Source organism: Megascapheus bottae, chromosome 12 (genome assembly GCF_031878675.1).
Source record: "Megascapheus bottae isolate mThoBot1 chromosome 12, mThoBot2.hap1, whole genome shotgun sequence".
NCBI classification, from domain to species: Eukaryota; Metazoa; Chordata; class Mammalia; order Rodentia; family Geomyidae; genus Megascapheus; species Megascapheus bottae.
In genome coordinates, this window is record NC_143520.1 from 30,064,578 (window position 1) to 30,087,049 (window position 22,472).

General features: G+C 36.1%; 1 protein-coding gene across 2 annotated transcripts in view; it reads right to left on the bottom strand.

The window, feature by feature from the left end:
* Nucleotides 1-22,472, bottom strand: part of Acvr2a (activin A receptor type 2A) — a 94,815-nt gene that overhangs the window by 36,728 nt on the left and 35,615 nt on the right. For both annotated transcript variants that reach the window (XM_090342864.1, XM_090342863.1), the window contains exon 2: nucleotides 1,645-1,852. In XM_090342864.1, the coding sequence (XP_090198990.1) occupies nucleotides 1,645-1,852 (208 nt within the window). The remainder of the gene's footprint in view (nucleotides 1-1,644; nucleotides 1,853-22,472) is intronic.

The window sequence follows — 22,472 nt, forward strand, 5'->3', positions numbered from 1 at the left end:
AAAAACAGTGTACATAATTCTATTTATAGCACTTTATTGAATTCATGTTTCTATCAATCACCTATTGCTAAGAAGTAACAGATTCCAAGTAATCAACAAAGGCTCTGATCTAGTATTTGGTAGATATCACTTTGTGGCTACAAAATGCCTGGTTATGTGGGCTATTGCAGGACTTTGCCAATCTTCAGCACCAACCTTAGTGTAAATTCTATGGCCCAACAAAATAAGTGATGAAGTTCAACATTTATGGAAATTCTTTTTTCCATATATTTTTAGTATAATTAATAGAAGTGTTACATTATATTCACCAGATAGAAGATACATTTCTTCACATACATTGATACCCTTTCTCATGTCTTGGTCCTCATTTCCCTTGCCCCACCCCCACCCCTCATCTTGTTTTCCCCCCTTCCCTATCCTATTTCAAATAACCAAATAAACATATATACAATAGATCAGATAACAAGGTGAAATACTGTAACAATATGAGATAACCAATGGACAGCAAAAGAGATGAGAGATAACATAGTACATTAAGTACAACAACCACTCATTATATGGCTTTTGTTTCTATATCATTTATGGAAATTCTTACAGAAAGATCCCAAGTAGTCAAAGTAACATTACTACTGCAATTTACTCTGCAAAATAAACAAGATCTTTTCAATAAATTGTAGCTTCTATATGGCTGCTATTTCTGAAGTAGTCCTTAATGTCAAATTTAAATGTCTCACTTGGAGCTACTCAGGATGCTGAGCGTTATGGTGCAAAGCCAGCCTGGGTGGAAAAGCCCATGCATGAGACTTTTATTTCTAATAAACTAACTTCCCTCACCACCACCACCACCCCTTCCCCCGCAAAAAAAAAAAAAAAGCCAGAAGCGGAGCTGTGGTCCAAATGGCTGAGTGTTCACCTTGAGGAAAGAAGATCAAGGCCATGGTTCAAGTCTCAGCACCAGCATGCACACATAAAACCACAAAAAAAGCAGTTCAGGTGGGGTCAGAAGCATGGCCTAGTGGTAGAGTGCTTGCCTAGAATACATGAAGCTCTGGGTTCAATTCCTCAAGTACAACATACACAGAAAAAAACCAGAAGTGCTGTTGTAGCTCAAGTGGATAGCATTGAGCATCCTCAAGACTAGTGCTCAGGCCCTAAGTTCAAGTCCCAGAACTGGCAAAAAATAATAATAATAACAATAATAATAATCAGTTCAGATAAAGAATAAAAGGACTGCTTCAAAGAGGAAAAAAAAGGGAGAAGGGGAAAATGTAACAAAATCGATTTTTCCCTAGATGTATAAAGAACCTGAAAAGAAATTATATGCTACAATTAAGTTTTACTCTCTTTGATGAAGTATATTTATACAATAAATATACTTTCTTTGAAAGCATTTTTTAATTGGATAAAAATGTATAACCCCAATAACATGGGAAAAGAAGTCATTTATTTAGTAGTGTCCCACTACTTAGTACATTAGAAATACATCAAGAATACATAAACCTGCTATGTTTATTATTTTAATATATCTTGACACATTATGATTTTCATAATTCCATTTTTAAAAAACATGAAACATTTATGTAAAATTCCATATTCTGAAAAGTAAAAGTGAATACTGTCATATAAAATAATGTATGTCCTTACCTGTCGTAACAGTTGATATCATCTAGCCAACAGCCTTGTTTCACTATTTCAATGGAACCAGAAATATTCTTCCAGGTAGCAAAACAATGTCGCCGTTTATCTTTGTCACCATAACAAGGTTCAACACCAGTCTGATTGGTTCTGTCTCTTTCCCAATTAGCATTAAAGAAAAGACACTCCTGAGTTTCTGATCTACCAAGTATAGCACCTACAAGATAATAAAACAGCAACTTAATATAACTATCAATAAGGTCTTAAAGCAATTACCTCCCAAGATAACAATTTCAGGTAGTCCTAAAATGTTAATAATTTATTGTTTCTGGGTGTTATAACCCTGGGTTTATATTTCAGGTTAATATCTGTACTTTAAGTATAAAGGCCATTATAATAATCAGGCAACCACATCTTTATCACAAGGTTTCCCTGGACAGTGTCAGTTACATTTCACTTAAGAAAATTCTTGATTTGGGGTCGGGAGTTTGGCCTAGTGGTAGAAGTGCTTGCCTAGCATGCACAAAGACCCAGGTTCGATTCCTCGGGACCACATCGGGGAAAAAAAAAAAAGTTGGAAGTGGTGCTGAGGCTCAAGTGGTAGAGCTCTAGCCTTGAGAAAGTCCAAGGACAGTGCTCAGGCCCTGAGTTCATGGCCCATGAGTGGCAAAAAAAAAAAAGGGATAAAAAAACAGCAAAAATTGTTAATTTTATTAAGTAATAATTCTTTAATGAACTCTAAAATTTTATGCAACAAAATAGAAATGAAGCAAACACAATTCTTCACTATTCTACACACTGAAGTAGAACAGTTACCTCAAGAGAAAGCCCTTGTATGACTGAACTGTAGACTAAACAAACTCTTGCTACTCAGACTTGGAAATCTGGCAGACATGTTCTCAAATGTTTACATCAAGAAAAACTACTGACAGTATACAGTGACAATAATGAAAATTCAGTCTTCAAAGCCAGGCCCTTGTGGCTCACACCTATAACCTTAGTTACTCAAGAGGCTGAGATCTGAGGCTCAAGACTCCAACAAACCAAGGAAGACAGGCCTCTAAAACTTATCTCCAATTAAGTACTAAAAACCAAAGTGGAGCTGTAGATTATATAGTAGGGCTCCAGCCTTGGGTGAAAAACTAAGGGATAGAGCACAGAGACCCTGAGTTTAAATACCTAAACAGCAAAAACAACAAAAAAAAAATCAAATAAAATTTTTCTGTGAGCATTTTTATTAAAGAATTTATTAACATTGATGAAAAAACTAAGGGAGAAAGCACTCAGACCCTTAGTTCAAGCCCCAATACCAGTACAATAACAAAAAGTCAGATTAAAAAAATTTTTTAATTGGAAGGCCAGTAAAAGGAGAGAGTAATCTGGAAGTATGATCAAAGTGATATATGTATATACATATGTGTGTGTGTGTATATGAAAATAAAATAATGAACCCCTTTAAAATTATAAATGAAAGAGAAAATTATAAAGAATAATGGGAGGGTAGAAGAAAATGGAATCAAACCCTACTATATTATCATATCATAAACTTTTATACAATGCATGTTAGTAAAAATACTAAAACAATGAAAATTTTGGAAAACCTTAATGACCAGTTTCCCCATACATAAAGAATTTTCTGATGAAATCAGTGGTAACACTAACAAATAGAATCTTTAAATATTAAATAAATGAAATTAGCCAATATTAATGTCAATATAATTCAGTAAACCAATATTATCTGAATGAATTATTATGTGTGATGTTACAAAAGCATTTATGGACCAAGAAAATTTATCCAATGTGCAAGAAAGATCAACAGATTTTAGTGTTACAAAAGACAAAAAGTTCATTAACAGTAGCAGATTCTATAATGCAACCAAATTTAAAGGTATTACTTAAACTATCCAAAATAATTGTAAAAAGAAGTACAATTAAGAACTCATACTTTCTGGTTTTAAGGTTTCCTATAAAACCTTTGGCAACAAAGACAGAGAGGTTTTAGTGAAAAGGCAGACACGTGCATCGATTGGACAGAACAAGAACATCTAAAATTAGACTTACACATACATGATCAATTGATGCACCAAAAAGTTGCCAGGCAATTCAATACAATTAATAATTGAGGCTGATATAAGTGACCATTCATATGCCAAAAAAAAAAAAGTAACTTCAACTCCTAACTCAGGCAACATAATTAAAATTAAATATATTGTAAGTCTAAAAATAAAGCCTGAAAATACTGAATTCCCAACAGAAAATGAAAATCATTTAACCTTGGCTTATGAAAAAATTCTTACAATGCAAAATTCATAAACTACAAATGAAAACACTGATAAATTCAGCCTCATTCAAATAAAAACTTCTACTCGTCTCTGGGGCAAAGATTTTTTTTAAGCCACTAAGAAAGTATACTTGGAAAATAAATTTCTAAAATGGGACTGAAAGCCAAGCATGACGGAACATATTTTTAACAATAACAAATTTGAATTTACAAAGACAATCACTGGTGGCTCGTGCCTGTAATTCTAGCTACTCCAGAGGTTGAAATTTTTTATTGTAATTAAAGAAGGGTTACATGATATTTGCCAGATAGATGGTACATTAATTCCCATACATTGATACCCTTTCACATGTCTTGGTCCCCATTTCCCTCCCCCCACTCCCACCCCTCATCTTGTTTTCCCCCCTTCCCTATCCAATTTCAAATAACCAAATAAAAATATATCCAATATATCAGGTAACAAAGTGAGATACTGCAACAATATGAGATAACCAAGAGATGAGAGATAACATAGTACCTTAAGAACAACAATCATTCATTATATGGCTTACGTTTCTATATCCTGGAGATCCTTTCATTTAGCATCATACTATATGGCCTTTTGTATCAAGGTTTTGCTCTATTGCAAATCTCTGCTAGGATAGCTCAAGGTTTCTACTGATTATGACAAATGAGGGAAATCATTGAGCCTAAGTTCCTTTGAGTCTGGCTTACTTCACTTTGATTTTAAAATTTGAAGGGTAGAGTTCAAAGCCAGCCTAGGCCAAAGTCTAGTGCCACCCTTCAGCAAAAAAGCTAAGGGATAATGCCCAGACCATAAATTCAACCTCCAGTATCACTATGTGGACACATGCACGTGCACACACCCCCCTCAGCATAATGGTTTGGATTATAATATTTCCTAAAAGGCTTATGGGTGACATGTTAAAGATTTGTTGCTCATCTGATGACACTAATGAGAGGTGACTGGATCCTGAGGGCTCTGATCTAATCAATGGATAAATCCTTTTGATGAGTTCAAGTAGCTTGGCATTAGTAAGAAGTAATGTTTCTCCAAAGGAAGTAGGCTACCAGGCACATCCCTGGAAAGATATACCTTGTCACTTCCTGGCTACAAAGAGGTGGTTGGTTTTGTGCTACCATATGCTCCCCATGTGGTGCTCAGTCTTGCCTCAGACACACAGCAATGGAATCAGCCAACTGATTCAACTGAAACCTCTAGAATCTTGAGCAAATAAAAAAATCTGTCATAATTGGTTCATGCTATGTATTTTGTCATAGCAAGAAAAACTAACTAGGGAATTTTCTTATTTTTTTAAGAGCCAAGTTAATCTTGAGACTCAAAATGTTTCAACAATGTACTTAGCAAAGAATATAATTGTAAGCTCATAGCATCAGTTGGCAATAATGGTGCCATGAAGTCACACTTCACTAAAGAATAACAGTATAATGTAACACAAACTATGCTGATAATTTTGTCAATTCAGCTATTTATCTGTACGAAAACAGTAGCAATTTTTGAAATTATCCCTTTTTAGAAACTTCTTCAAAACATGAGCAAACTAACTTTTCTTTACCCCCCCCTCAAAAAAAATCTAAAAGCATTTACGGCCCACACTGTTATCTTAAAACAGAGATGGCAAACTTTTTCTGTAAAGGTCCAGACAGTAAGTATTTTAGGCTTTGCAGGCCATATGGTCTGTCGCAACTACTCAACTCTGCTCAAGCACAAAAGCACCCATACACAGAAAATGAATGAACATGGTTATGTTCCAATAAAACTTTATTTATGGACACTAAAAATTAAATTCCATGTAATTTTTATCTCACAAAATATATTTTTTTTTAGTTTTTCAACCTTAAATGTAAAATCCATTCATAGTTCTATGACATATTTGTCCCACAGGTGTTTGGTCTGCTACTCCATCTTTCAAAAATGTTATTACTAATTCCAACAGTCTAGCTAACCTGTCTTTTTTTGTTCATTTTGAGGCAGGGAGATTCTTATAAATTATCAGTTATTTAATTTATGTAAAAAATCTCTCTCTGTATATGTATATAATTTGCAAGTTCTAAAACAATAGTCCTTGAAGCATAAAACAACCCCTTAAACTAAAACAGATTGAAGGAAGAAAAGAAGGGAGTGAGGGAGGAGGGAAAGAAAGAGACAAAGAATACTGACAAATGCAGAAATATCAAACACATTGTACCTTTTGTTTCAATTCTAATCAATGAATAATGGCTATAGCACTATACTGAGAACGATTCTGAGAATTTTTCTCAGAAGATTTTATAGTACATAAAAGAAAGGGAACAACATCAGTGTCTACATTTGCCTCTTCTAGTCTTTATGAAAGATGAATTAATGGGCATTTTATTACCTTTAAAGAGTTGGACAAAGGGATTTCAATTCTCTTCCATCATTCTGATCCCCATCTATCTCCACTAACCCAAACCCTCAGCCAGTTCCGTTTTCAATATGTACATTGAATATTGACTGTATTGCACACCTTTTCTCACTTCATTCATTTGCTCTCTCCCCTTAAACCTCTTCTTCTCTCAGAAAATACATGTTTCAGCTTCTTTGTATTCATTTTGTTAAACTGTTAAGTAAATACATGGGAATATACTCCTGTGCATCATACTTCAGAAAATGTGACTGTGTATAGAGATACACACACACACACACACACACACACACACACTATCACCCTGAATAGGAGAGTCTGTGAAACTCTTATCTCCAATAAAACTACTAAGAAAAATCTGGAAGTAGTGCTCTGGCTCATATGGTAAAGTGTTAACCTTGAGCAAAAAGTAGCACAGGGACAGAGCCCAGACCAAGAGTTGAAGCCCCAAAAGTGGAAAAACAAAAAAAAATCCATAAAATGAATATTACGTATACACATTTACTGTATATATATGTGTATATATATATGCACATGTACATGTGTGTTATTTGTATATGCACTTTTTTCTTTTGGTCAAATGTTCTTTCCTAATTAAGAATCATGGGCTTATAGGCTAAGTTGAACCAGGAAAATAGTTTATAAACTATGTCCTTAACCAAGCATGAGCTACAGCGGCTTAGATTCCTAACTTAACTTTAAAGTCTTCCAGAGCCAATGTTTCAAGCCTATAATACTATCTACTTAGGACACTGAGACCAGAGGATCAAAGTTCAAAGAAAAATCCTGGGAAGAAAAGCTCTCCAGATTCCATCTTCAAAATAATCAGAGAAAACAAACAAACAGGGAGGACATGGTGCTGGTGGCTGATGCTTGTAATCCCAGATGCTCAGGAGGCTGAGATCTGAGGATTGAGGTTCAAAGCCAGCTTAGACAGGAAAGTCCATGAGACTCTTACCTCCAATACATCACCAGAAAACCAAAAGTTGCACTGTGACTTAAACTGGTAGACTGTTAAAACATTTTCAAATCAAAACAATTCCATGCAAGGACAGTATAGTTTTGTTTTGGTAAAAAAGGTAGTAGTTAAAGCTACTCCTCCATCAATAGCTCATATCTGTAATCCTAGCTACTTAGGAGGCAGAAAATTTGGGTCTTAAGGTTCAAGGCCAAAATAGACAGTAAAGATGGAGATATTTTCACAATAAAGAGCTGGATGTGGGAGCCTATGCCTCTTATCTTAGCTACCAGGAGGCCAACATAAATGAGTTTTACTTTTACCTAGATGTGCTTGTGGATAGGACCTTATTTAGCAGAAAGAAGTCTAGTGGCATGGCTCAACAGTGAGAGCACTTTCTTCCAGATACAATTACTATCTAACTCATTTTATGGAGTCAATATTACAGTGATACACACAAATACAAAACAAAAGGAAAGAAAAACCTTAGGTGCAAAAATTCTCAATATTAGCAAGCATAATCCAATTTTGTGTGTGTGTGTGTGTGTGTGTATATATATATATATATATATATATATATATATATATATATTGCCAGTCCTGGGTTTGAACTCAGGGCCTGAGCACTATCCTTGGACTTTCTCAAGGCTAGAGCTCTACCACTTGAGCCTCAGCACCACTTCCAGCTTTTTTCTATGCATGTGGTACCGAGGAATCGAACCCAGGTCTTCGTGCATGCCAGGCAAGCACTCTACCACTAGGCCAAACTCCCGGCCCCCAATGATGTATTTTTAAGAAGTCTGTTTTAGGGAAGGGGTACAGAAATTATGGGACAAAGGGTGAAAAAAATGCAGCAGTGATACTCACTAGAAAATATGTTGAAAATGAATTACACAACTTGTGGAGGAGGAGGCTAGGAGGAGAAAAACTAGAAGAAACCTAGGGAGGTGACACTATTCAAAAAGAAATATACTCATTACATGATTTATGTAACTGTAACCCCTCTCCTCGGTATATCACCTTTACAATAACAGTATTTTCAAAAGGAGAAAAGGAGGATGAGAGCTGTGGCTCATGCCTGTAATCCTAGCTACTCAGGAGGCTGAGATCTGAGGATCAAGGTTCAAAGCCAGCCCGGAGACAGAAGGACCTGAGACTCTCATCTCCAATTAACCTCTAGAAAATGGGAAGTGGAGCTTGAGCTGAAGAGCTCAGGGATAGTGCCCAGGCCAAGTTCAAGCCCCATGACTCACCAAAAAAAAAGGAGAAAAGGCTACAGAACAACAGGAAGTTTGCTTCAACTCTGCAAGAACACAACAACATTAAAAAATTAATCTTAGTGGGACGCCGGTGGCACACACCTATAATCCTAGCTACTCAGGAGGCTGAAATCTGAGGATCCTGGTTCAAAGCCGGACCCAGAACTAAAGTCCATGATACTCATCTCCAATTAATCACCAGAAAACCAGAAGTGTGCTGTGGCTCATGTGGTAGAGGGCTAGCCTTGAGCTGAAGAACTCAGGGACAATGCCCGGGCCCAAAGTCAAAGCCCCAGGATCAACAACAACAAAAAAATTTAATGCAGTCTATCAAAATGAAATGAAAATCATATGGTCACTATTAACAGATACAAAAGAACCTAAATTTAACACTCATTTATGAAAAATTATCAATATAATAGGATTGGAAGGGGAGGCTTCCTCAACATCATAAAGAAAATCTGACTATCATTGACATCATACCTAATGGGGAGAGGCGTATTATCAGAAAAAAGGCACTGACATCAATCCTTACCACTCTTATTTAAACAAAGTAGTAAGAGTTCTGGTTACTGCAATAAGGCAAGAAAAGGGAGGGTACAGTAGCTGGGAAAGAAATAATGAAACCATAGCACAGATATGGAACCAACCTAGATGTCCCTCAGTTGATGAGTGGGTCAACAAGATGTGGTATTTGTACACAATGGAATTCTATGCTGCTGTCAGAAAGAATGACATCGCCCCATTTGTTAGGAAATGGAAAGACTTAGAAAAAATCATATTAAGTGAAGTAAGCCACACTCAAAGAAACATAGGCTCAATGGTTTCCTTCATTTGTCATAATCAGTAGAAACCTTGGGCTCTCCTAGCAGAGATTTATGATAGAGCAAAACCTACATACATAAGGCCATATAGGATGACTCTAAATGAAAGGACCTCTAGGATATAGAAACAAAAGCCATATAATGAGTGACTATTGTCCTTAATGTACTATGTTATCTCTCATCTCTTTTGGTGTCCCTTGGTTATCTCATATTGTTACAGTATCTCACTTTGTTATCTGATATATTGGATATATTTGTATTTGGTTATTTGAAATTGGATAGGGAAGGGGGAAAACAAGATGGGGGGAGGGAAATGGGGATCATGTCATGAGAAAGGGTATCAATGTATGTGAATTAATGCACCTTCTATCTGGCAAATATCATGTAACCCTTCTACTGATTACAATAAAAAATATATGAAAAAAAGAAATAATGAAACTGTATCTGCAATGAAACCGTATCCACAGCTGACATTCTCTATAATGAAACCATAACTGCAATGAAACTGTATCTACAGCTGACATTATTATCTAGAAAAATTCCAAGATCTACCAAAATAATAAAAACTGACAGAGCTAATAAGTAAATTTGGCAAGATCACAGGATACATTATAAGCAAAAATCAATTGCATTTCCATATAATGACAACAAACAGGCCTAAAGTATAAAAATACAACACTAGTTACAATTACTCTGAACAATATAAAAATATTTAGACATAACCTAAAAGTCTTTAATTCTAGATGATTAGAATTAGAAAATGCTATTAAAAAGTATATGATGCTATATGATTAGAATTAGGAAATGCTAATAAAACAAACTTTAAAAGACCTACATACTGTAGACACACTATGTTCATCTCATGTATTAGAAGGTTTAAATGTAAGCTTTCCCTACAGAGACATAGTTTTCATGAAATTCATATCCAAACTTCAGCAAATTTTTGTGCATATAAACAAGCTTAATATAAAAATTCTTGAAAAGTATATGAAGAAATCACTCCCCATTTTTCCAATGCTAAGGTTTACAATGTACATACAATAAATCAAGCTTTTTTGACAATGTAGAGAGATTTCACATCTGTGGGGCAAATAGACAACTGGAAACATATCCATACAAATATGGCAAAGTAATTCAATGAAAGAGTAACTTTTTCAATATATAGCTCTGGAACAACTGGACATGTTTCAAGCAAATACATTTTGAATATCCTCCTCCTCACTATTATTCTAGTACTTGCTAAAAGTCCAGTTTATTTTTTTAGATCACTATTTCTAACTTATTCTAATCCTAATTATTTAGTCCAGAAAACAAAACAACAAAGTGCAAAATGTGAACTGAATCGTTTTAACATAAATTTAGCACATGCATTCCAAGGTTCCATTGTGAGGAATTTTGTTAAAATCTGTTTAATCATGACTCTATGTAATTGAGCATAAGGAGCTCAAGCCATTAAATGTGATCCTTCCATTGATACCCTCAGGTTCTATCAGAGTAAAACAGACAATTTCTATGTGGCTTGATCTTGCAAAAGTCCAGTTTATTAAAAAAAAATAATCTACCAGGCTAAGGCTTACATATGTGCCAATCTTCAAGTTATCTCTAAGTACCAATTCCTAAACCCTGGAAGTGTTATAATCAGCACTCCTCCTTCTTTGTAAGTGCTCATTAATGTATACTGTTCATTTTATTTATTTTTTGTGGGTCATGACTCTTGAACTCCAGGCTGGGTGCTGTCCCTGAGCTCTTCAGCTCAAGGCTATTACTGCCCTACCCCTGGGCGTGGGCATTGTCCTTGAGCTCTACAGCTCAAGGCTACAGCCCTACCCCTGAGTCACAGCCTCACTTCCCATTTTCTAGTGATAAACTGGAGATAAGAGTTTCATGTTCTTTAGTGCTTGGGTTAGCTTTGAACTGTGATCCTTAGATCTCAGCCTCCTGACTACCTAGTGGTATGAACCACTGTACCCAGCTTTTATATTTATTTTTTTTAATTCTGTTTACTTCTTCAATGTTAGACCAAATCAAGAATCTAGAATGTACTAAAACAATTGCTCAACACCTTCCAGCCCCTATTTATTGCTTTTAAACCTTTGTTTAAAAGGTTTGTTTACATGCCAAAGTAATATTGAAGGCTAGATTTTAAGTGTCACTGATACCTGTTGTCCTACATATTCAAGAAGCTGAAATCTGGATCAAGGTTCATAGCCATCCTAGACAAGAAAGACCATGTGACTCTTATTCCCAACCACCGCCCCCCCCCCAAAAAAGCTCTAATTGGAGCTGTGGTTCCAATTAGCCTTGGTTCAAGGCTAGAGCACTAGCTTTGAGCAAGAGCAGCTTAAAAACAGCACCTCAGCCCCGAGTGCAAGATCCATGACACAAACACACACAAAAGTGTCAAGCGGTGCACATATTAAATGTATATAATTTTTGAATGAAAAGTAAATTCTAAATAAGAATGGACGTTTAGTTTAATGATAAAAGTGAGCATGGGCAAAACTGATATGTCTTCATTTAGACTGACGATTAAAAAAAAAAAGTGATTACAGACTGACAGACTGACAAGTCCTCGTCTAGATTACCAGTTGTTTAATTAGCAATTATCACTCGTCCAGGAATGATCACTCAAATCTAGCCCAATACAGGAAAGTCACTCAATTAATATTTGGTGAATAAATTAAGAAATAAGTCAGACACTAGTGGCTCATACAGGTAATCCTAGTTAACTCAGTAGGTAGAAATCTGAAGGATCACAGTTTAAGGAAAGCCCATGATGAAAAGTTTGCTTGAATGTACTCCCAACAAACAGCAAAAAGCCAAGCCAGAAGCATGGATCAGGAGTAGAGTACATTCCTAGGCAAGTGTGAAGAAGCTAAGTTCAAATCCCAATTCTAGATGGGGGAAATGCTATAAAACAAATAGAAATAGTAAAACACAGCAGATGTAGCTAAAATGAAACAACATTTTTCATTTTTCATATATTTTTATTGTAATTAATAGAAGGGCTACATTATATTCACCAGATAGAAGGTGCATTACTTCTCATGTCTTGGTACCCATTTCCCTCCCCCGATCCTGCCCATCATCTTGTTTTCCCCCTTCCTATCCAATTTCAAATAACAAAATACAAATATATACAATATATCAGATAACAAGGTGAAATGTTGTAACAATATGAGATAACCAAGGGACACCAAAAGAGATGAGAGATAACATAGTACATTAAGGACAACAGTCACTCATTATATGGCTTTTGTTTCTATATCCTAGAGGTCCTTTCATTTAGTGTCATCCTATATGGCCTTATGTATGTAGGTTTTGCTCTATCATAAATCTCTGCTAGGAGAGCCCAAGATTTCTACTGATTATGACAAATGAGGGAAATCATTGAGCCTCTGTTCCTTTGAGTGTGGCTTATTTAACTTAATATGATTTTTTCTAAGTCTTTCCATTTCCTAACAAATGGGGCGATGTCATAGAATTCCATTGTGTATAGATACCACATCTTGTTGATCCACTCATCAACTAAGGGGCATCTGGGTTGGTTCCATATCTTTGCTATGGTAAATAGTGCTGCAATGAACATTTTTTCATTTTTTTTAAACTTGTCCATCTGTTACATTCTTTTTATTTTAATTATTACTTCTAGGTAGTAATGGGAATTTGAACTCTATTATTGTGGTTGCTTGGCAAGCACTTCACTACTGAGCCTCAAGCCCTTTTTGGACTGGATATTTTTTAGATAAAATCTCTCTTTTTGATTGGGCCTCTAACTGGAATGAGTGCTTCCAATCTATGTTTCCTGCCTGAGTCCCTCCTATATTTTTGTCCTGAAGTAGCTGGGATGACAGGAATGTGTTAGTTACCATGCATGTTCTGATTTCCCTACAGTGGTACCACACAAATGTTTTGCCTGGGCTGTCCTGGAAAGAATATTTCATCCTCCCAAATAGCTACGATTATAATTGTGAGCCACATGGCCTGATTTGTTACACTCACATTTCCAACAGTCTCCTTTAAGCTTTTGTCCTTTTGTCCAGTTAGCTGAAGTCAGTTACAATGTGACGTTCTCAATAGAACAAATATCTAGTCATTGGCATTACAGTTCATATGGTCTGTACTCTTAAATCAATAAATAAAATACATTTTTCTAAATGCTTGGTCTAAGACTATCAATCTGATTTGACCTCCAAACAGTATTTAGCCACAAAACTACAATATAGTTGAATAAAAATCCCCAACTACTAAGCAGATAAGTCACAGATACTCCTGTGTCTAGCCCCAGCTAATCACAATTTGCCTACATACGCAATCAACATTAAATAGGGAAAAAGGAAAAAGGGGGGGCAGGTAGGGAGGGAGTAGGAAAGGACTGGTTAAAGAATCATAAATCCTTTTGGTAATTTATAAATCTAAGGCTTACTTATGGAAAACTCATACAGCCATCTGAAACTACAACATGTCACTGAAAATACAGAATAAGCAGGTACATAACTGAATACCTTTCATAAACCTCTGCCTGCCTACCACAGAAAACTCAGCTCTCCAGGAAAGATTAATAAAGTTCCAAAAATAAAAGTTGTTTCCTTTCACATGTTATTGTTCCTACCACTCCAGGGAAAGAGTACAAATCCAGAATCAGATGTGGAAAACTTATCAAAGTGAATTATGTTTTTCATATAAAACACCTTTTAGTATAAATTAAAAAATAAGCAATTAGCAAAAAATACTATGTACACAAATGATTTTATTCATAGGCAAATTTTAGTATTATATTTTCCTTCATTACATTAAGAAAACCTATTATCAGATAATTCAATATGCACAAAATTTTATTACTTCAAACAGTATTTAACAGTCCTTCATTATATTCATGCCAAATACCCAAAACTTGAAAGATATTATAAATAAATGAATGCTAGACAACTCCAAATACAAAGTATCTCTAATTGCTACCAATGAAATTTTAAATTTTGACCATCTTGAAATATCTTTCATATTTATATGATATACTTCAATGCATACTTAATCTGTTCATTTGTTTTAAAAAAAATACCAAACACACAAATTTTAAAAGTAATTTTATTCAAACTTTATATATTTCTCCAAGTACTATCATGTGGCCTTTTTAAGTCATACAAAAAGTATTCTTGGACCGGGAGTTTGGCCTAGTGGTTAAACTGCTTGCCTAGCATGCATGAAGACCCAGGTTCAATTCCTTGGTACCACATACATAGAAAAAAAAATGCCGGAAGTGGTGCTGAGGCTCAAGTGGTAGAGCTCTAGCCTTGAGAAAGTCCAAGGACAGGGCTCAGGCCCTGAGCTCAAGCCCAGGACTGGCAAAAAAAAAAAAAAAAAAAAAATTCTAAAGGGAATAATATTTATTTCCATTTGCTTGATAAAAAATACATTTTAAAAGTCATATATAAAATTAGAAATGTTTTTCCAATTAAAAGAGTCTATTCACATTAGGCTAAAAGTTGTCTTTATAATTATTCTATAGGTATATATTATGATTTATAAAAGTTACTACAGGTTGAACATGCCTAATCTGGAAAACTAAAATAAAAAAATGCTCTAAAACTTTCTAGGGAATATGACATTTGACACCTCTTGTGACATGTAACAATGGAAACACAGGTATAGAACCAGGTGGCCCAGATGCCAGGTTAAATCACTATAATCTTAGAAATCACTATAATCAGGAGATTACAAGTTCAAAGCCAATCAGTGATAGATAATGAGATTCTGTCCGAAAAAGGAGATTGCTTTTTGGATATTTATATAAGGCATGTAGGAAACAAATAAACTATGTCTAGACTTGGGTCTTTCTCTTAAGATACCACATACATACATGCAAATACTATATAAATTAACAATCCAGGGTCCTACATAATATTTTGGATAAGGGACTTGTAGCCTGTACCTATACCTATGCAAAATAAAATAAAGTCAGGTCTATAAAGAGTAAAGTATAAGATAGTTATTTTTGAGGACTAATATTTAGAGGAAACTGCTTTAAACACACAGGTAAAAAATCTGATCATATGCTTATACAGTAAACTAAAACATCAAGATAGAAGACATAGATGAATGCAGCAGGAATTTGGAGATAGTAAGTAGGACTTTCCTTAGAACATGAGCTTTTGTGGAAGCTCACTCACCAGCATTGTATAAACACCTGGCACAATGTAGACAATAAATGTGCACTAAATTAATGATCCACAAAGACCTACAAGAGTTAGAAGAGTTTGTGAATTGCTGAGGAGAGTCAGAGAGAGCTAAGGAAAGAAAGGTGAGAATAAAACAAACAAATCGGGTTCTGAGTAATCTAAGAGTGTTTGATAAGACTGCCCTAATGGACTGAAGCTGGACTCCACATACTTCCAAACTGACTAAAAAAAGGCCAAGCAGATATGGAAGGCATTAAAAACACATACATAAACATGCTACTTTAAACATTAACCTAAACACTGTAAGTAAACTACACTGGACTGGGAAGGAAAAAGAAAACTCATGAAACCACACTAACCAACTAACAACCACTTTCTTTTTCACAATGCCTCAACACAAAGTTTTAAGCTCCAAAGAAAATAATAACTTTAAATGGTAGAATTTCATTTCATAAAACAGGAAGGCACTCATCTTCATCTTACAATTGCTTGTTTCTTAATTTACTTAAATGTAGCTGTAGCTCAGCAAAAAAGACACATTTCTGTATTAACAAAAATTTTAGACAAACTTATTTTTTTATACCCTTTCCCCAAATACAGAAGATACTTTACACAGGATTGCTAAATAAGAGAGGCCAATGGGGGAGTTTAAATACATTAAAGTATTATATGTATATGTATAAAAATGCCACAATGAAACTATTTTGTATAATATATATATTTTTTATTTATTTATTTATTTATTTGCCAGTCCTGGGCTTGAGCTCAGGGCCTGAGCACTGTCCTTGGACTTTCTCAAGGCTAGAACTCTACCACTTGAGCCTCAGCACCACTTCCGGCTTTTTCTATATATGTGGTACCAAGGAATCGAACCCCAGCCTTCGTGCATGCTAGGCATGCACTTTAACCACTAGGCCAAATTCCCGGCCCTATATATTTATTTTTAAAAAGACAAGAAAGGCCAGGAGTTTGGCCTAGTGGTAGAGTGCTTGCCTAGCATGCACGAAGACCCAGGTTCAATTCCTCGGTACCACATGCATAGAAAAAAAGCTGGAAGTGGTGCTGAGGCTCAAGTGGTAGAGCTCTAGCCTTGAGAAAGTCCAAGGACTGGGCTCAGACCCTGAGCTCAAGCCCAGAACTGGAAAAAAAAAAAAAAAGAAGAAGAAGAAGACAAGAAAAAGAGATGCTAACATGCATTCAATTACTAAGCTACTAAGTAACAAACATCCATTATGTTTGTCAAAAAAAAATTTTTAAAGTCTTCAAAAATCAGACATATATACATAGGCAAAGAAAATGCAATTTGATTCATCTTTAAAGGTAACTATTCTCAATGCTTAAGGAATGACTTGAAATATACTAAAATATACTTCAAATTGGTATTATTAGTCAGTACAGAGCACAAATTTTATCAAAGAACTTAATTTTCATGAATACAGGAAAAAGAAAGGAGAGGGTGGTCCTGGACGTAGTGGTTCATGCCTGTAATCCTAGCTACTCAGAGGCTGAGATCTGAGGATCAAGGTTCAAAGCCACCCCACTACCCCAGGCCCAAAGGACCTGAGACTCTCATCTCCAATTAACCTCTAGAAAATGGGAAGTAGGGCTTGGCTCAAGGGTAGGGCAGTAGCCTTAAGCCAAAGAGCTCAGGGATAGTGCCCAGGCCGAGTTCAAGCCCCCTGACCCACAAGACAGACAGACAGACAGACAGACAGACAGACAGACAGACAGACAGACAGACAGACGAAGGAAGGAAGGAAGGAAGGAAGGAAGGAAGGAAGGAAGGAAGGAAGGAAGGAGAGAGAGAAAGAAGAAAGAGAGGGGGGAAGGAAGGAAGGAAGGAAGGAAGGAAGGAAGGAAGGAAGGAAGGAAGGAAGGAAGGAAGGAAGGAAGGGAGGGAAGGAAGGAGAGAGAGAAAGTGAGAGAGAGAGAGAGAGAGAGAGAGAGAGAAAGAAAGAAAGAAAGAAAGAAAGAAAGAAAGAAAGAAAGAAAGAAAGAAAAGAGAAGAGAGGGTGGTAAGGGGAGAGGGAGGGGAGGGGTAAGAAGACAAGAGGAAAAGTAGTGAAAAGGAAAATGGGAAGACGGAAGGGGAAAGGAGGAACACGAAAGGAGGAAAAGGGATGAAGAGGGAAGGAGAGATGGAGAGGGAAAAGAAGTAGGAAAGAGGGAGGGAAGGAGGGAAAAGAGAAGAGGGAAGAGGGAACAGGGCAGGGGGGAGGGAGGGAAATAAAGGGAAGGGGAAAAAACAAGGGCTAGGAAGAAAAATCACAAAACTCCATATTTATTAACAACTGTGTCCTTTCTAAGACAAACCAAGGAAAGTCTGGCAAATATCCATACCTCAACTTCTCCATTCCTTTTAATAATTAAAAAGGGGAAAGGTAAAACTCTTGTATACTGTTCGCAGGAATGTAAATTAATGTTCCCACTATGGAAATCAGTATGGAGGTTTTCTCAATATAAAACTAAGTACAGATCTATTATAGATCTGAAGAAATGTTAAGTCAGCATATAAATCAAATGGTTGTACATCTCTAACCTATGGAATCAGCCTATGTGTGCATCAATCAATTACTGGATAAAGAAAATACAACAGCTGGGATGAGGGTGTGGTCTGGTGGCAGAGTGTATGCACAATACCCTGGGTTGGATTGCCTGGTACCACATACACAGAAAAGGCCAGAAGTGGTGCTGTGGCTTGAGTGATACATTGCTAGCATACCTGAGTTTAAACCCCAGGACTGGCAAAAAGTAAAAAGAAAGAAAATACAACATTCATACACAGCAGAGTATTTTTCAGACATTAAGAAGAATAAAAAGGATTTTATTCTTCTTATATGCAAGAAAATAAATGGAGCTGGAGATCAGCTAGTTAAGTGAAATAAGCCGGACTGAGAAAGACAAAAATCACATGATTTGTCTCATATGGAGATTCTAGAACAAAAAGAAACCCGATAGGTCAGGGCCTTGTGCCTGTCATCCTAGCTGCTATAAAGGCTGAAATCTGAGGATCCCAATTTGAGGTAGTCTGAAGCGAACACAACAGGAAAAGTCCCTGAGACTCTTATCACTAATTAACTAACTAAAAACACAGAACTGGAGCTATGGCTCAAATGGGAGAGAGCACTAGCCACGAACAAAAAAAGCTACAGGAAGTGCCTAAATCTTGAGTTTAAGTTAGAAAACTGGCACAAAAAAAAAAAAAGCAAGAATGGAGAGAGTTGGGAGCAAGTGGTTCAAGGCTATAATCTAAGTTGCTCAGAAAAAAGGCTGAGATCAGAGAATCATGGTTCAAAGCCAGCCCAGGAAGAAAAGTTCAAGAGACTCCAGCTCCAAAATAACCTGCAAAAAGTTGTGCTGGAGACATGCTTAGGTGGTAAAGTGCCACCGGTGAACAAGCCATCCAGAAAGGGTACAAAGACACTTTCAGAATGCAGAACAAGAAAAGACAAAATGGCAAGAGGATAAATGAGTACTGTTCGAGGAAAGGAACCAATTTGAGGAAAGGTATTTTGATCAAAGTGTTTTACAGACATTTATGAAAACAAAACAATAAAATCCATTTGAATTATTTAAAAGGTGGGAGGAGAACTGGGGCTATGGATTAAATGGTAGTTTAGGGACAACACCCACACCAAGAGTTCAAGCCCCATGACCAACCAAAAAACAATAACAACAACAACAAAAAGTTTAGACCTCAAAATCAGACCTGAAGCCACTACATGCTAGAGCAGGAGAGACACTGCAACTCAGGCACAGACAAAAACTTCCTGACAGACTGGGGGCCGGGAGTTTGGCCTAGTGGTAGAGTGCTTGCCTGGCATGCACAAAGTCCCAGGTTCAATTCCTCAGTACCACATACATAGAAAAAGCCAGAAATGGTGCTGCAGCTCAAGTGGTAGAGCTCTAACCTTGAGAAAATCCAAGGACAGTGCTCAGACCCTGAGCTGAAAGCCATGTCTGGCAAAAAACAAACAACAACAACAAAAAAAAGAACTTCCTGACAGAGTCCCAGGGCCACAACAGATTGGAGAGAGACTGGACAAATGGGACTACCTAAAATAAAAAGGTTCTGCACAGAAAAACGCATAGCTACTAGAGTATAAAGTCAGCCAACCAACTGGGAAAGATATTTACCAATAATACATCAGGGAACTCAAGAAACTAATCCCCTACAAATCCAACAAACCAATCACTAAATGGGCAAGAGAATGAAAGTGGTACTTGTCAAAAGAAGAGGTTAAAATGGCAACAACAACAACAAAAAAATCCCATATGAGAAATGCAAATCAAAACAACTCTAAGATTCCACCTCACTCCAGTTAGAATGGCCAGGATCAAGAAAACTAATAACAGATGCTGGAGGGGATGTGGCCAGGAGGGATCACTACTACACTGTTGGTGGGAGTGCAAACTCGTTCAACCACTATGGAAAGCAATATGGCAGTTCCTCAAAAGACTAAACATAGAGCTCCCCTATGACCCAGCAATTCCACTACTTGGCATTTACCCAATCGTCCAGAAACAAGGGCATACTAAATCCACTAGCACAATGATGTTCACTGCAGCACTATTTACCATAGCAAAGATATGGAACCAACCCAGATGTCCCTCAGTTGATGAGTGGATCAACAAGATGTGGTATTTATACACAATGGAATTCTATGCTGCTGTCAGAAAGAATGACATCGCCCCATTTGTTAGGAAATGGAAAGGCTTAGAAAAAATCATATTAAGTGAAGTAAGCCAGACTCAAAGGAACATAGGCTCAATGGTTTCCTTCATTTGTCATAATCAGTAGAAACCTTGGACTCTCCTAGAGACATTTGGCCAAATAGTATGACACTAAATGTGAGGACCTCCAGGATAAGGAAACAAAAGCCATATAATGAGTGACTGTTGTCCTTAATGTACTGTTATCTCTCATCTCTTTTGCCATCCCTTGGTTATCTCATATTGTTACAATATTTCACCTTGTTATCTGATGTATTTTATATGTGCTTAATTGGTTATTTGAAATTGGATAGGGAATGGGGGGTAGCGAGGGGGAGGGTGGGAGGGAAATGGGGACCATGTCATGAGAAAGGGTATCAATGTATGTGAAGTAATGTACCTTCTATCTGGTAAATATAATGTAACCCTTCTATTAATCACAATAAAAAATTATTTAAAAAGTTATAGAAATTAAAAGTCATAAAGTTTAAAGGAATTTTATCATAAAATGTATAGATACATATATAAATATATAGTATGGTACATAATAATGTAATAATAAACACTAATTATATTTAAAAACCATATGAGAAAATGCTCAGCATCCATGGTCATAAAGAAAATGCAAATAAAAACAACCCTAATTAGAATGGCCAATATTCTGAACTCAGACAACAACAAATGCTGTAGAGAAAGAGGAACCCTACGGCACTGCTGGTGGGAATGTAAACTAGTACAGCCACTCAGGCAGTTTAGAGGTTTCTTAAAAATAACTAAAAATAGACCTTCCCTACGATCCTGCCATTCCAGTCCTGAGCATCCACTCTGAACATCATAGCCCAGGATATGATAAGGATACCTGCTCAGCCATATTCATCTCTGCACTATTCACAATAGCCAAGTGATGAAAACAACCCAGATGCCCTACTACAGATGAGTGGATACAAAAAAAATATATGGTACATATATACAATGGAATTCTACATAGTAAACAGACAAGATAAAATAATGGCATTCGCTGGGAAGTGGGTGAAACTAGAGCAAATCATGTTGAATGAGATAAGTCAAGAGCAAAGGAACAAAAGGTGTAGGGTCTCCTTGATATGTGGATATTAGATCCAGACAATACAAGAGCGATGACTCAATATTCGGGTACCCAAGGTTAAGGACATGGTCCTGAAGATATAAACATAACTACATAGACATAAAAATATACGATGGGATATATACTATATAGACATAATGTTTTATTATATAGATTGATATGTATCTGTGACATACAAACCTTCAGCTTAATTTTAATTATGTTCTAAAATCTATGTGCCAGTGATTACATATACAAATTTCCCTCTTGAATACTTGTTAAACATGACATTTGAAATATGATGTAAAAATCAGTGTTAATAAAATCTTTCAAAGAAGTTGGAAGGAAATAAAAGATGGGAGCAAAGGAGTGAATTTCATCAAAGCACTATATGCTTATATGAGAATATCATAATGAATTTTTCTTTAAAATTAATATATCCATTAATAAAAAAATAAATTGTAAAAGGAGAGAGAGGGTAATAGTTAAGATCTGTTTGTCTTTGTATAAAGTTGGGAGAAAGGTTTCCATTAAACACAAAACAACAACAACAACAACAACAACAAAATGCAAGAAGCTTCCCCTCCAATACAAGTCTACCCTTACAGATACTCTGCTTATAGCAAAAAGCTATTTTGTGATTTGCCATGTTAAATCTTAAGAGAACATTCTATCTTTCATATACTTAGAGCATCTTCTGCCATTGAAATATGTAGAGTTGGCTTATTATTTGCTAATTTCTTTGACACCTGGGTCCCAAACAGAAATACTGAAAAAAGAAAATAATTTCAAATTTTAGAACCTTCAACTTCATTCTGGAGGGAAAAAATGGGATGTTTAACTTTTAAAACAAGACACATAAGATAGATAGTAAGAAACACAGTCACAAAACCTCAGAAACTTACAAAACTCCTCTGAAGCCTAGGTAAGAAAGGAAAATGATTGGGGTAGCTATTTCTTAGAGGAAAGAATTCAGGGAATGTGATGGGGGGATTGTTTGAAATACAGTATAAATGTGTGCAAATGTAACAATGAAAACCCCTATGTATAAGCCAAAAAGAAATTATGAAAACAGGCAGGTATGGTAGCTTATACCTGTAATCCTAGCTACTCTGGAGGCTGAGATCTGAGGAT